General features: G+C 42.9%; 1 protein-coding gene across 1 annotated transcript; it reads right to left on the bottom strand.

Moving 5' to 3' along the window:
* Positions 1 to 9,671: 9,671 nt before the first annotated feature.
* On the bottom strand, positions 9,672 to 12,946 carry LOC114531179. Its single transcript, XM_028552834.1, has 3 exons — positions 11,891 to 12,946; positions 10,629 to 11,433; positions 9,672 to 9,693 (listed from the first exon to the last, which is right to left on the bottom strand). The coding sequence occupies exons 1-3, from the start codon at positions 12,483 to 12,485 to the stop codon at positions 9,672 to 9,674; spliced, it is 1,422 nt and encodes a 473-aa protein (XP_028408635.1). The 5' UTR covers positions 12,486 to 12,946.
* Positions 12,947 to 13,612: the final 666 nt, after the last annotated feature.

Raw genomic sequence — 13,612 nt, 5'->3', positions numbered from 1 at the left:
CATTGGAGAGGGTTACGTTTTTGTCGAACTTGTGCAAGATCAATGTCAAACTCTTCATGACGCTCCCAGCGTGCCATTATCTAGAGATAGGAATAGCATGCCCTAAGACTCAGCACGTAGCGTCCCCGCCAAGTCAACAAGGAGATGACAGCCCCGACCTAGCATTCACCAGGAGGGTTGATTTAGGTACTCAGCTTTCAAGGCCATCAAATCCCCACGACAAAGCGACTTCGGTGGCGAAGTGGTTAGCGCACTTGCCTTTCACCTCTAAGGCCACGGGTTCAAGCCTCAGCGAGAACTCTCTCATTGCGACTGGAACCCAGTCCTCATGTGAAAAGAGTGAAAAAGTTAACGCTCTGCCGAAAGTCGTGGGTTTTCTCCGGGTACTCCGGTTTCCTCCCACAGGGAAAGTTGACAGGGTGGGTTAAGTACACTTAGGTCAGGGGCAGATCATTAAAAAGAGGTATGGACTAATAGCGGCTGCTTAAAGCGCCATTTGTAAGCTCACAGTCTACCTCGGTCTGCCTCACGCCAGTTCTGGTCCTATCCGCTCACAATGTAACAAGCCACTGAAAAACCCTGATTAGGGAGTGTGCTGTGTAATATCTATCTATCACACCGGTACGCTTATATTCATTTAAATTTTTTTTAAGTACTGTATGTAGTATATTAATATTGTAGGTTAATGATATAAAGGTGCATCAGCCCATCCCAGAACACTGGCTTACATTAAAATAAAATTTAATTCTCAAAATAACACACTGTCAGCTCAAACTATATATTTTTTTTTTTGGTGCACACAGTCAATTGGTACAACTATCGGCCACGTCCCACATCCTGTTGGCTCTGCTGACCACGAGGCTGACCTTGTGACCATCGTCGCAATCCCGTATCACGCCGCCGCTGCGGGCAATCCGCCTGAAAATGACCAGGATGATCACAGTAATAGCATCTATTCACATTTCTTAGTTGCCGAAAGCATGGATAACCATCCACTCCTTGGAAAAATGAAGGTCAAAAGTGATTAGACTGTTCGCGATCTTCCGGTTGTTCACGAAACCGCTTCTCCACTTTACTTGTTATATTAAGGACCTTCTCGTGATCCTTATCCCCATCAAACGCAAAAGCAAGGTCTGGAACTGGATCAAGGGGTACTCTATCTTTTCGCGTAAAGTCTTATGCACTAAACGATAATATTTTGCCTTCTCATGTTTACTATTATGGGCACGATTCTGAAGAGTGTCAACCATTGACATAGCCTCATATTTATTAAACTCTGAGCATGGCCGTGACACATACTCCAATAAACGGCCTAACAGTGTATCAACAGACGCCGTAGTAAAATTTTCAATGGTCTGCTGAAGCTGTTGTATTTTCGTCCTCATGTCCTAAGATAAGGGGAAAACAAAACCTCATATAGGAAATACTAACGACAAATCAATCGTATTGTGATATAACGTCCACCCTCATTCCTATGCATAGATTCTCTGGCTATAATATAAAGCCAAACAACTGTACGCAACATCAATAACATATTCCATCCATGTAACCCCGCGAAGGTGTATCTCTATACACAATTCCACAATGATCATATATACGCCGCGTCCCTTTTTTTTTTTCTTTTTCGAAGAACACATCACATGTCTTTCATAGTCTACCCCTCCTTATTTTTTTATCATCTACAGGGTGTCCCAAAAAATGTCCCCTTTATTGAAATCAAGCCTTTGTTCGAATCTGATTGCCTTAATATTATGATAAACCCAATTGAAAGCAAGACGCTTTATTTGAATGCCTCAACCTAATAAATATGCTATTTACACACTACTGCGTTGATCATGCATTCAAATTCCAACAAAAGCTTCATTTCAATAGCGGGACTTTTTTTTTGGACACCCTGTATAATCAATACATAACTTTTCTCACCCACAGTACTATACCGATTACAAGCCACATTATATTTTCCCTTTTCTTTTTTTTTTAATTCCATACCACTCTCTGCGGCGTAACATATAGGCTTCTTTTGTAAAAGCAGCCACGGCAACGTTAACCCAACAAGCACTCACTATAATTTATTGTTCATGTTCACGGGAGCATTGCCTTGGGGAAGTAAATCATGCATTGTCGAAACAATATATGCGAGCAAGAAACATGTCAAAAATGAATACGCCGGCTAATCTTCGCAATAACGACTATAAGCATTCAACCGTGCTCAAAAGGGCTTAACGGGAGCACTTTTACACATGCAAACAAGAACTACAAAACGATAAAGAAAAACCTTTTCAAGCACAGTCCACGGCGGATCGCATGAACTGAATCGCAGACCGCAGTCGAAAGAAAGACAAAAAGATGGATTGTGTACCCATATCTCAATCTCATGAAGTTATGTTACGGTGACTAAGTATAAAGCTTTATCAGGCGTATTGTACGCGACACAACAGAGTGTAGATAATAATTGTATACCTCAAAATTCTCCGGTTCAACAGGAGCAGCAACTGCTATTTGTTCTTGTGCGGGTTCTTCGGGTGCAGGATTAGGGAAATCCTGCTGCACAGGAGCATCAACAACACGTTGAGGAACATCAACTTCAGCAGGAACAACAGGGAACTGTAAATTATTACCTTCGGCCATGGAAAATTCGCGTAACAATCGGTAATCTCTGTTTGTCTACCAACTCGGGCCGCCGGGAAGAACTGAGCAAACGGTGGTTTTCTTCAAGTTAACGCCCTCTTTTAAACCCTTTCAGTCATTTATGCGTCTGCGCGTACTCTTTCAACCATTAAATTCTGTTTGTTATGCTTACTTCCACTTTGCATATAATTACGAGCACTAAGAATAGTATAAACTAGAAGTCGTCTTTATTTGTAAAAATTTTTCACCAGGGCAACACTTTTTGTATTGTGCCCCAACACACAGGTTTGCCCACTTTTTTGATAACGAGCACAATGGCGTTGTTTGTTCCTATTAACGAGCACAATGGCTTTATTTGAGTGCTGTTTGAATATAATTTGAATTTAGTTTGAATATAGTTCCAATACAGTTTGGAATGTGTCAACGCACGATTTTGAGGTCTGATCAAAAGCGATCAGCGCAGATGTTTCTGTACAGTATATGCACCTAAGAAGAAAAAAGCTTGAATTAACTCTTGTGATACCTCGAATAAAATATTTCTACTGTGTAAGAAACACATTGTTTTGCTTGTAATGATTTAAATTCAAGTTTGCAATTCATCTTACCTGATATAAAAAAAGCAAAATTTCTGTCTTATGTATTTGACAAAACTCTTCCTGGTTGAAAAATCTCATCGCCGTCGTGGATGTTCGGACTCCGTTTGGATTAATTTTATTTATACGTCACAAAACGTCATAAATCTATTGTTTATGAAAATCCTGACATCCAAAATTTTTCAAAATAGAGATTCAAGCTTGCAATACATAGTTCGCAACGAGACTGGGTCGAGTTACAAAGAAATCTAAGCTGTTGTCAAGATTAGGTTGCTGCCTCGCTACACTCGGCAGCAATTAGCTTAGCACTGTATTAGAAGTCGTCTCTTCTTTAACAGGCTCCATGATTTAGCATTTTTTTCCAAGTCTATGGTGTCCGTTAAGTCTTTCTCGCTGGTTAAAAGCACAAGACTAGCCAATCTTGAATCGCTCATTGATGTTTGCAATTTGTTTTTAACAAATTTAAACTTACTAAATGAGCGTTCATTTGAGGCGACAGTCACAGGAGCTGTAAGCATCAATTTGACCATGGAATTTGCCAATGGAAGTGACAATTTGTTTGATTCACTGACTTCAACTACTTTGGCACGGTCTGTTCCCACATCAGAAGGTAATAGCTCAGACAATACCTGCAATTCGGCTTCTAAAGCTAATCCATCAGGCGACAGTGAAGGTGGAAATAGTGTGATGGCTGACTGAACATGCGACGCATCAATTGGTGGCTTTAGACACTCCAACAAAGGTAAAATGCGCTTCTTGTACTGTAGCAAGTGTTCTTTCATTCGAGTCGTGAGAATGTCAAGGGCTTCACAAAACTGTTTTCTATAAAAAGCCGATAAGGAAAGTACTGCAGCACTTTCAGGTTGCTCGTCCAGGCATCTAGGCACTCTCCTTGGGCAATGGTGATGGTGGAAATCGGATTCAGGGTCAATTCCAATGCTCCTGGCGAAGGTGGTGGATGCCTCAATTTGATTGTCCATCGCTTTGTCGTCATCCCGCAACTTCTGCATGACACTCAACGTGCCCTCAACAAGATCAGTGGCATCTAAGATGTTGAGTTCAGTTGATTGTAACTGCACCACCAGACTCTTCATCTTGTATGCAACAGTTTTCATGAACATAATGACAAAGTCAAGTGAGAGCATTTTTTTTCTTAAACCAAGCACCTGGGTTTTCGTGCTTGCTTGCATCACATCAACGATAACATGGAAGGATACCCATACAGCTTGAATACTTTCTGCCCTCGCAATCCATTGGGTTTTAGACAGGTTTCTGAGCATCAGGCAATTCTTGACTTTGACAACTTTTTCTTTTAAAGGCTGAAACCCTTTTGTACTCGACGTGAAGAATACATAAAGGGCCTGTAGTACCTCAAACATTTCTTTAATAATAGGACTTGCATTGCAACCATGCTCAAGTACAGTGTTGTAGCGGTGGGCTTGACATGGTATATATGGATCTCACATCCAACAAGATCGGACAAATTCACCTGACAATTTCTCGGACATTGCGGCAGCGAAATCATACGATTGAAAGCACAGACTATTGGTGTTCAAACCAGACTGCTTTATCGTAGAAATGATACCTTGTGCTTGCCCATGACCTGTCTGGTCCTCCGTCTTTGTCACATCCAGTAATCTCTCTCTTGCTTCTCCATTCGGACTGACATATCTTAGAACAACCGAGAGCCTATCTGTGTGTTCTTCTTCAGGTGTAGTGTTTGCCATAACAGAAAACATGTCTGCACATTTGACATCTTTGACAACTCTCACACGCAGTTCCTTCTCAAGCAACGAGATAAATTTGTTCTGTGACTGAGGGCTTAGATAGATTGCGCGATATGGATTCAGCCTTTAGTCACATATCCACCGCTTTGAGTTTGGTACATTCGTGCTTAACAAAAAGACCACTTGCATAAAATTCCCATCTTCATTGCTGTCACCTCTGAAGGAAAGAGCTTGGCGAGCAAATGTCTTCACGACATCAAGGATGGTGATAATTTGACGATTATATTCCATGTCTTGTGATTCTTGAATTTGGGCTTCGCGTATTTTTTATTTAGTTGGGCGTCGATATGCTTTGTTTTCTGCAGGAAGTGACAATAAGCACCCAGAGAAGCTTTATGACTTTGTGAGGAGAAGTGTTGAACCAGTTTTCCAGGTTTGGCCTTCCCAACGCTTTTCATCTTGTGCCATTTCCTAACGCCTGTTGTCCTCCAACTAGGGTCTGCCTTCTCTTTTGAAGGTATTTCATTAAATAATGAACACACAAAACAGAAAGCAGCATCTTTTGCAAGGCTGTACTCCAGATGTGGATATTTCTTATACCATCTGGATGAAAAACTATTTTGTTTGCCTTGAAAAATTTCTTGACTAACAGGGTAAGAGGGTAACTTAGGCTGAAATGGTCCGAGTTAGATGGGGTACTCTCGTTGGTTCTCATTGCATACCTCACCTCGTAGGCCTGGATCATGTTCAACTGAGACTTCAGGCAAACCAAGGTCGTCAACTTTGAGCTTTGATCGTTTGATATCAATGGAGAATCGCTTTCGACTTTTCAGCGAATTTATGGCAGGTTTCTTGTATCAACGTAATAATGCTGTTGGTGCGCTCGACCCATTGCTCTATGTCGGATTCTCACGCATCATGCACGAATGTGTCACATACATTGCTTAGCATAGCTGGCAATAGAGGACAAGGTTACAATAGATTCCATCCAGTCATTCCAATATGACTTCTGGTTCAATTCTGGGTCTTGATCTACATTTCCAGGATCTACACTAATCGAATCTTCAGGAATATCTTGGGTGGGGAACTGAGAGATTTGCGAGTGAGCATCTGTAGTTTGGGTGACGGTTGACGAAAAGACAGGAGAACTATCAAAATCTGCATTCTTTGACTCTGAGACAGAACAACACGAATCTGCTGATTGACTTTGATTGGGATTTTCTATGATGATGGCCTCAAGAGCTGTGTCCAACATCAGTTCTGGGTTTTTGGATGCAGGTTCTTTTATTGCCACTAAACATAATTCTTTTGTCAATACTTAAATACAACTAACGAAGTGGATTTTTGTGATAATAAGTGCCATTGCTAGTAAGGGCCAGCTGGCCCATGATGTTATCGCATGTGTAACAGAGTCAGAAATAAGAGACCATTACAAACTACATGTCTAACCTCAACAATTCAATAAAAAGTATATTGCCACACGTTTTAAAACGTTTACTGTGAAAACACTTACCAATTTCGCCTATATCTTGGACTTTTGGTTCAGGCACTTTTGACAGAACATATGTTTGACTTTTACTGCGCACCTTTGCAGCTTCGAACGGATTCGCTGGTGCGTCTTTATGTGCTCCTTGGACCTGTTTTCCTTTATGTTGCAATTGCTCATGTTTATTGTGATAGTCATCGTCAAAAGTTGCATTGCATTCAAGACACTGAAGTTTTATTCGTTTTCGTTTTGAACCGTGCATGATACAGTCAAACAGAGACATAGAACACCACCAGATCAGTCACAGAGAACAGTAGAATGAAAAAGACAGAACATGAGACGTCACTGGACAGTTGCCAGGGGTTATTAATTTTATGTCGGCAATGAGAAATGTCAAACGTATCCGCCCAGTGTGTGGATAACAAATCCGCCACAGAGTCAATTATCTTCAGCCCTTATCTTCAACAACTAGCTACACAGAAATTTTACAAGATTAACGTTTTGTTAAAATAAGTTGAGAAATTTGAGTTTTAAAATGGCAACTTGCTGCCTGCTGACTGAAGGAAGTGTAATGACGAATTTGCCGAATAAACGGGACGTATGATAATTATTGGGGGGTGAAGCACCCGACCGCCCTGGTGCAAGCAATTAACATTTCTTTAATCTGAGTCAAGTTTTGCAGTTCATCTGAATAGAACTAAGATGGTTGGGCCAGCTGGCAAACTTTAAAGGCAGCATAAATTTATGTTGAGAACAAGCCAAAATTAGCTCAGTCTCAACCCTTAAAATTGTAGACAAGAATCAAAATTTTTCTAGCTTCCGGTAGGTATTAAACTCACGTTTTTTCAATAAAATTAGGTCCGCCTTTTCAAAATTCTCTCAAAAGAATCTACTGTGAGGGTTTTAGGGCGCAAAAGAGATCTGCATCTGTCTCTAAAGCAACCTAGAAACACTTTAAAAACGTTTCTTTTCAATGTATATTCACCAACATATTAAAATTTGAATTGCAGACCAAACAGGATATATTGGTTTCACTTGGTGAAGTCATTGTTGATCACAACAAGAATAGCCGCTGGTTTGGAGTTTGAAAGGACAAGATTATTTAATACAGATTGGCTTTAAATCAGAAAGATCTGTACCCTTACAATTGGTGATTTCTGCCAATTATTTTGGAAGGTAATAAAGCCACAGCTTGTGCCTATTTTCAAGTGTACTTGTGAGCAGAATTTAGTCAATATAATTGCTACAACACCAACACAGGCAGCAAACAGTGTGGTAAAAGAACTTGGAGTACACACAAATAAACAATGGTTAATGTAGTTTATATGTTGAGATTTTTTATAAGGATTTTGAACGTCTGGCAACTTAGCAAAGGAACAACACAATGAGACATTTTTGTGGCATATAATTTGGGCAGGAAGTGCTCGAAAAAAGGTCTAGAGGCTCTAATTAACCTAAGTTTTTCCTAGAGGAACAGGAGGACCTCTAAGTTGCAGAGGGTGTGAGCCAGCTCTGTGCATGTTGTTCAGTGAGTTGAGACCTGATGATCTAGGGACCACCATTAGTTATACTGAGACAGTAAGGGCACTCAAAACCCGACAGAGCATGCAAAAACTATAGGTTTTTCTAGAGGAACAGGCGGACCTCTAGATAACAGGGGAACAGGCGGACCCCTGTTCAGGTCAGTCAGCTCGACTCAAATATTGTCTGACTGACCCATTGAGTCTCTAGGTCAGGTCATCAGGTCGCGTTTTCGACCAAAATGACCTGTACAAATGCACTTCACGTGGTGAGGTGTTGTCCAGAAGGACAGCACTTCCTGCCATTAATGGCGGTCTGCACAAAGTGCAAACCGCCATTTCCGCCACGGGAAGTAGCCGAATTAGAGTCCTGTCTTTCGACAGCAGAGAGGGCCACCCTAAAATGTCCTTAAGACACAATCTTGCAAAGGTGGCCGGCAATTGTGTGTATGTGGGTCCTTGAACAAACAGATTCGAAGATATCGTGCAGTTGCCGTGGTAGCATGACAGAACAAAACATACGGCAGGCTATGAGTTTGCAGGAAGGATCCACATACACACAAATAGGGGACTGGTGTTATACGGACTATCCACATACACACAAATAGGGGACTGGTGTTATACGGACTATACAGCAAGGAAGCATAGTGATTGAGTTTAAAAGGTAGATATTAAAACAAAATTTTTAATGTTTGGTACTTGCAGTTAGTTAGTGTATGGAACGGAAGCTAAGACGTCCTTTGGAGTTCTAATGTATCTCTCGTAACAGTCTGAAGACCAACGTCCTAGCGTTTTGATGAGCCAGGAGGGTAGGCCGGCTGAGCCCGCAGCTGTAGCAGATCCGATCCTGAAACTATGAGAGGCGTAGAGGTTTTCGGCCAGTCCTTGCCCTTGAAGTAGATGACGTAGATGCGATGTTAGGGTTACACGTGTAAGTGGGACACCTGATGTAAATTGGAACAGTGGACGAGGGGTTTGGCCAGACGATGACTGGAGTAGATATGTTTTCATAGCTCGAACCGGGCAGAGTTTATTACGCGATGAGCCGATTGTCAAACGGCATCCACGACGAAAAGGGTCGGTTTTGGAACGCTTGATCAAGACATCGTAATATTCTGCGTGGAGGATATTTGGGTGGAAAATAATGTCATTGCGGGATAGGTGGCACTCGGGATCGAATGGAGAATTACACGTTAATTCACTACAGCGCAGGAAGCCAAAAAAGGCCAGAGTGAAGGCGGCCCAAAGCATCACATTGTCTAAACAGTCTGTAAACTGAGGTCGTAGGGCAGAATGAAGGGACTCGAGTTCGGTCACAGTGATAGGCCGTCGATCCCGCAATTTTTCACCCTTGAGGCGCTTCAGACCTTTCAGACTTTTTTCTAATAGTTGCATGCTCCCCATGTCGAATGGGATTTGAAAATTTACGTGGAGGTAAGACACGCTAGCTAAGTATGTTTTAACAGTTGAATATGAAACAGATTTGGATAGATGGCCGACGAAGTAGAGCAGGGTAAGTTCAGTCGCAGGCAGTAAAGGTGAACAGGGTGTCACGATACCTTTTGCAAGGCAGAATGAAATGAATTGTTTTATGCCGGCGGCGTAGGTTTGTTTGGTTGATGGTGCCCATGAATGCTGAATAAGTTCATAAACACGGTTCTTTAAGTTTGAATCATGGATACTGGGATGACGCAAGGCAGAGGAGAGGCCAGCGGCGCTAATTGTTTGAAGCGGTCCATCTGAAAACGAGAGAGCGAGTCAGCAATGCCATTGTCAAGTCCGCGTACATGCCTGGCCGTAAATGTAAGTTGTTTTGCAAAGTACAAAGAACAATCGGTCGGAGTAAGTCCATTATCTTCGGACATTTTGACGTCTTCTGATTGAGAATTTGGACAACGGACTCGTTGTCACAGAAAAACACAATGCGTTTTGTTGCCCATTGGGCACCCCAGAGACAACATGCAAGATAAATTGGGTAAAGCTCTTGCCATGCGATCGAAATACCAGTTTTGTTAGCGATATTTTGGCTGGGTAGCCACCGGCCCTGAAACCATTGTCCTGCTAAGTATCCACCAAAACCGATGGAACCTGCTGCATCGGTAAATAATTCAAGTGAGGGCGAGGGGGTCTGCCCGAGCTCAAGAAAAAGACTAATACCATTCCAGTGTTTGAGAAAAACTTCCCACATAGCTAAATCCTTATAAAAACCCGTGTTCAACTTCACAAAATGATAGGGCTGTTTAATACCACATGTAAGGGCAATCATGCGTCGGAGGAATGTGCGTCCTGGGGCAATGACTCGGCATGCAAACTGAAGGATCCCAATAAGAGATTGAAGCTCCTTTAACTTACAGCAAGAGCGTTTTGCCATTGCGCAAGAAGGGTCCTAGCCTGACTTAATTTATCCTCGGGCAGGAGAGCCAGCATGTGGATGGAATCAAGAGTAATCCCAAGAAATTCTAAGGTTTGGGTAGGAGCAAAAGTTTTTCCAGGTGCTATGGGGACATTCAGTTCAGTGAACAAACACAACAACTTACACAGTGAAGTCAGGCATAAAGGACGGGGGGCAGCCTCAGCGATAAAGAAATCGTCCAAAATATGGAGAACATTTGGAATACCTAATTTGTGTAGGAGAATCCATTCGAGGGCATCCGAAAGCATGTTAAAAATGTACGGTGCACTGCGAAGGCCGAAGGGAAGAACACGATCGAAAAAATACAGTCCCCGCCATTTCATGCCTAGGAGTTCCCAGTCATCGGGGTGAACTGGGATATTACGGAACGCGGATTGAACATCGGTTTTGGCCATGAAACAGTTCGGGCCTAGTTCAAGAAGGATTCTCATAGCGTCGTCAATTCGGACGTACTGTAAAGAGTAATCTTCGGATGAAATATTAGCATTAACGCTAGTGGTTGATGATTTTGGATAGGAAAGGTGAAAAATGGTTCTCCATTTGGATGAGTTCTTCTTAGGGACAAGGCCCAAGGGGTAGACTTGGAAGTTTGTAAATGGAGGGCTAGTGAAGGGGCCAACTGTGTGGCCTTGTTTGACTTCGTTGAGCAGGTTTTCATCCACTATTTCCGGCGACATAAGGGCCGTTTTAAGATTAGGTGAAACGAAGGGGTGACGGGGCCCCTTATACCCAATTTTAAAACCCGCCCTTAAACCCGAACAGAGGGCAACAACAAATTCGCGATCTGGGTGGTTAGTTAGCATGGACTCCAGGAGATTAACGTTAATTGGTGTAACTGGTTTTAATCTATCAACAAACTCTTTACTTGTGTTTTCTGCGACGCGGAGTGTCATCAGTTCTCGCAGAGCTGGTGTCAGCGTGTTCATATGCCGCATGCCGTCCGCCACAGCCGGATCGATTACACCGATGTTCGAAGGAACATGGGTTTGCTGAGCACGGGAGGCCCCCGTTAAAATTGCGGCAGAATCCTCGGTTGGGGAAATTGCTTGACCGGCCGCCTTCGGACCTTGATGAGGAAAGAGGGCAAACATCAGACATGTGATCGGCGCCGCCACAGACAAAGCAGATAGTGCGCGCGAGACCTGTGAACTTATCTAGCCACAGCTGGAGATGACGTTCGCCCCAATTGAGCGCTGGATGTTTCGCGGCGAGCTTGCGAAAATCTATGTCGTACGCATACCAAGCCAAACCTTTAAACTTTTGTGAAGCCTCTCGGATTATGCGCTGGTAGGCAAACAGCTGCGAAGCTTTGTGCGGAAATTTAGCGACAACAACCGAAGCGTAAACACCGAAGGCTGTTAGCCACTTATCAAGACTGTCGATTTTTGGACGCTTGCCGAAATTTGAGAAATTCGGAAGAGGTATCGAATAGCCCTGATCACCTTCGACTGACAGGCGAATTGGACCGAAAGAGGGGCGGTCTGAATTACCCGGGAGAAGCAAAGAGAAATCGACAAACTCACCGTTAACGATCTGTTCCTCGACTTTCTTAGGCAGACTGGGAGTCTCTGACGGTAATGAGGTGGATGACGAGTAAACTGGCGAAGACGAGATTAAAGTGGCAACGCTGGAAGGATTACCCAGATCGAAAGAGGGTGTTGGCGCGGACTGCGCGATAAGGCTCGCTGCTGGCGATGGTTGTGGAAGCGGTGGTTGAGGCGATGGTGGCGTGTCGCGGGCCAAAACGTCGCGGAGCAACGGTGCGAGGTTAACTGCCAACGAGCGGAGAGATTCAGCGGAAAATTGAGGCGTACTGGGAGTCGGATCACGTGGTGGTAGAGCTGGTGTTAAGGCTGGAGAATTTGCCGTTCTGTCGTGATCAGCAAGGCGGCGTAAAAGAACGTCACGCGAACCAGAAAGAGAGAGGTTTCGCTGGGCCAAGAGAAGATGGAGGACTTCGGTGGACATGTCGGCGTAGTTCGTGGCAGAACCAAGCGGCTGTTCGCTGGTGTGGTTGGCCGCGTTCGACGTCTCGCCATTGGTTTCCGCCACAGTTTGTTCGTTTTGACGCGATGGACGAGTACGAGTTGAACGGCGCTTTTTAGCTTGCTTCGGCATTGTAGTTTTTGTTTATAGTTACTTTTGAAACGCAGATATATGTATTACTGCCTTTCGATAGAGACCTTTAAATATTTGACCGGCGTTGTGGACGCATTGGCTGAGGTCTTGCGAATGACCAATGCATGCATGGGGAGCAGGCAAAATCCTTGCAGAAAAAAGGGGGCCATTGTTCAAGTCCACGTGAAGGGAAAGACCGTCAGGGGAGATTCGATTGGCCGTAACACAAGTTTGCATACGTTGTTCACATGCTAAGATGCCAGAGTTCGTTCAGATTTTGGACTTTATAACTATTAACATGCCTGGTAAAGACTGCCTTGTTCTATTGAGGCCTTGACCTTGCCCGGGCTAAAATTAGTGCATGCGATAACTATGACAGCTAGGCCAGAGATGGTCCATATGTAGGGTGAAATAGGACCTTCTAGAACATATTACTCCATTAACCGCAAATTTATAACTTGCGTATAAATTTTTTATTCAAGCCCAATGTTTTTTTGATTTTTAAGGAAGGAAATTACCAGGCTTAGTGTTAATCAGGTTTCTAATAATACTGAAAACGAAGCTTGTAGCTGTGATAACGTCACCATAAATATTGTTGCACAAACTGGACAGTTAATTGGCTGGGATTCGGTCGGTGGGGAAGTACCCTCCATGTGATAAAACAAATAGAACTTTGTAGTCATATATGGCTCAGGCAAAAATGTGACTCCTTCGACCAGGTTACAATACTTGACTTCCTATAAATTAACAAGAAAAGTCATTTGAGATCTCATGTAAGATTGTTGGCTACAACTCAAGATGTACTACGGTAAGGAATGTGTTTAATTTTTTAAAGATCAAGGACTATAGGAAAAAGTTTTCTGGTTATGAATTTTTCAGCTTCCAGAGACCAGATGTTATTATGGAGCAACTCCAATTTTAATCTGCTTAATATCTGAGTTCTTAATTTGAAAAACCCACTTGTCCCAGTGTGAATATATTGCAGCTAGTTAGCAGCTTAAAAAAGCAAATGTCCACCTGTGTCCTTATCCTACTATCTCCAAATATATATTAGAACTGGATGTTGGGGTAATCAATTTACACAAACATTGAGTCGATTTTGATTATGAGGGTCTTGATTGTATCTG

This window comes from Dendronephthya gigantea, unplaced genomic scaffold (genome assembly GCF_004324835.1).
Source record: "Dendronephthya gigantea isolate DGI-Jeju-01 unplaced genomic scaffold, DenGig_1.0 000069F, whole genome shotgun sequence".
Classification (NCBI taxonomy): Eukaryota; Metazoa; Cnidaria; class Anthozoa; order Malacalcyonacea; family Nephtheidae; genus Dendronephthya; species Dendronephthya gigantea.
Note: the sequence above shows the minus strand (reverse complement) of the source record. Positions and strands in the feature narration are given on the sequence as shown.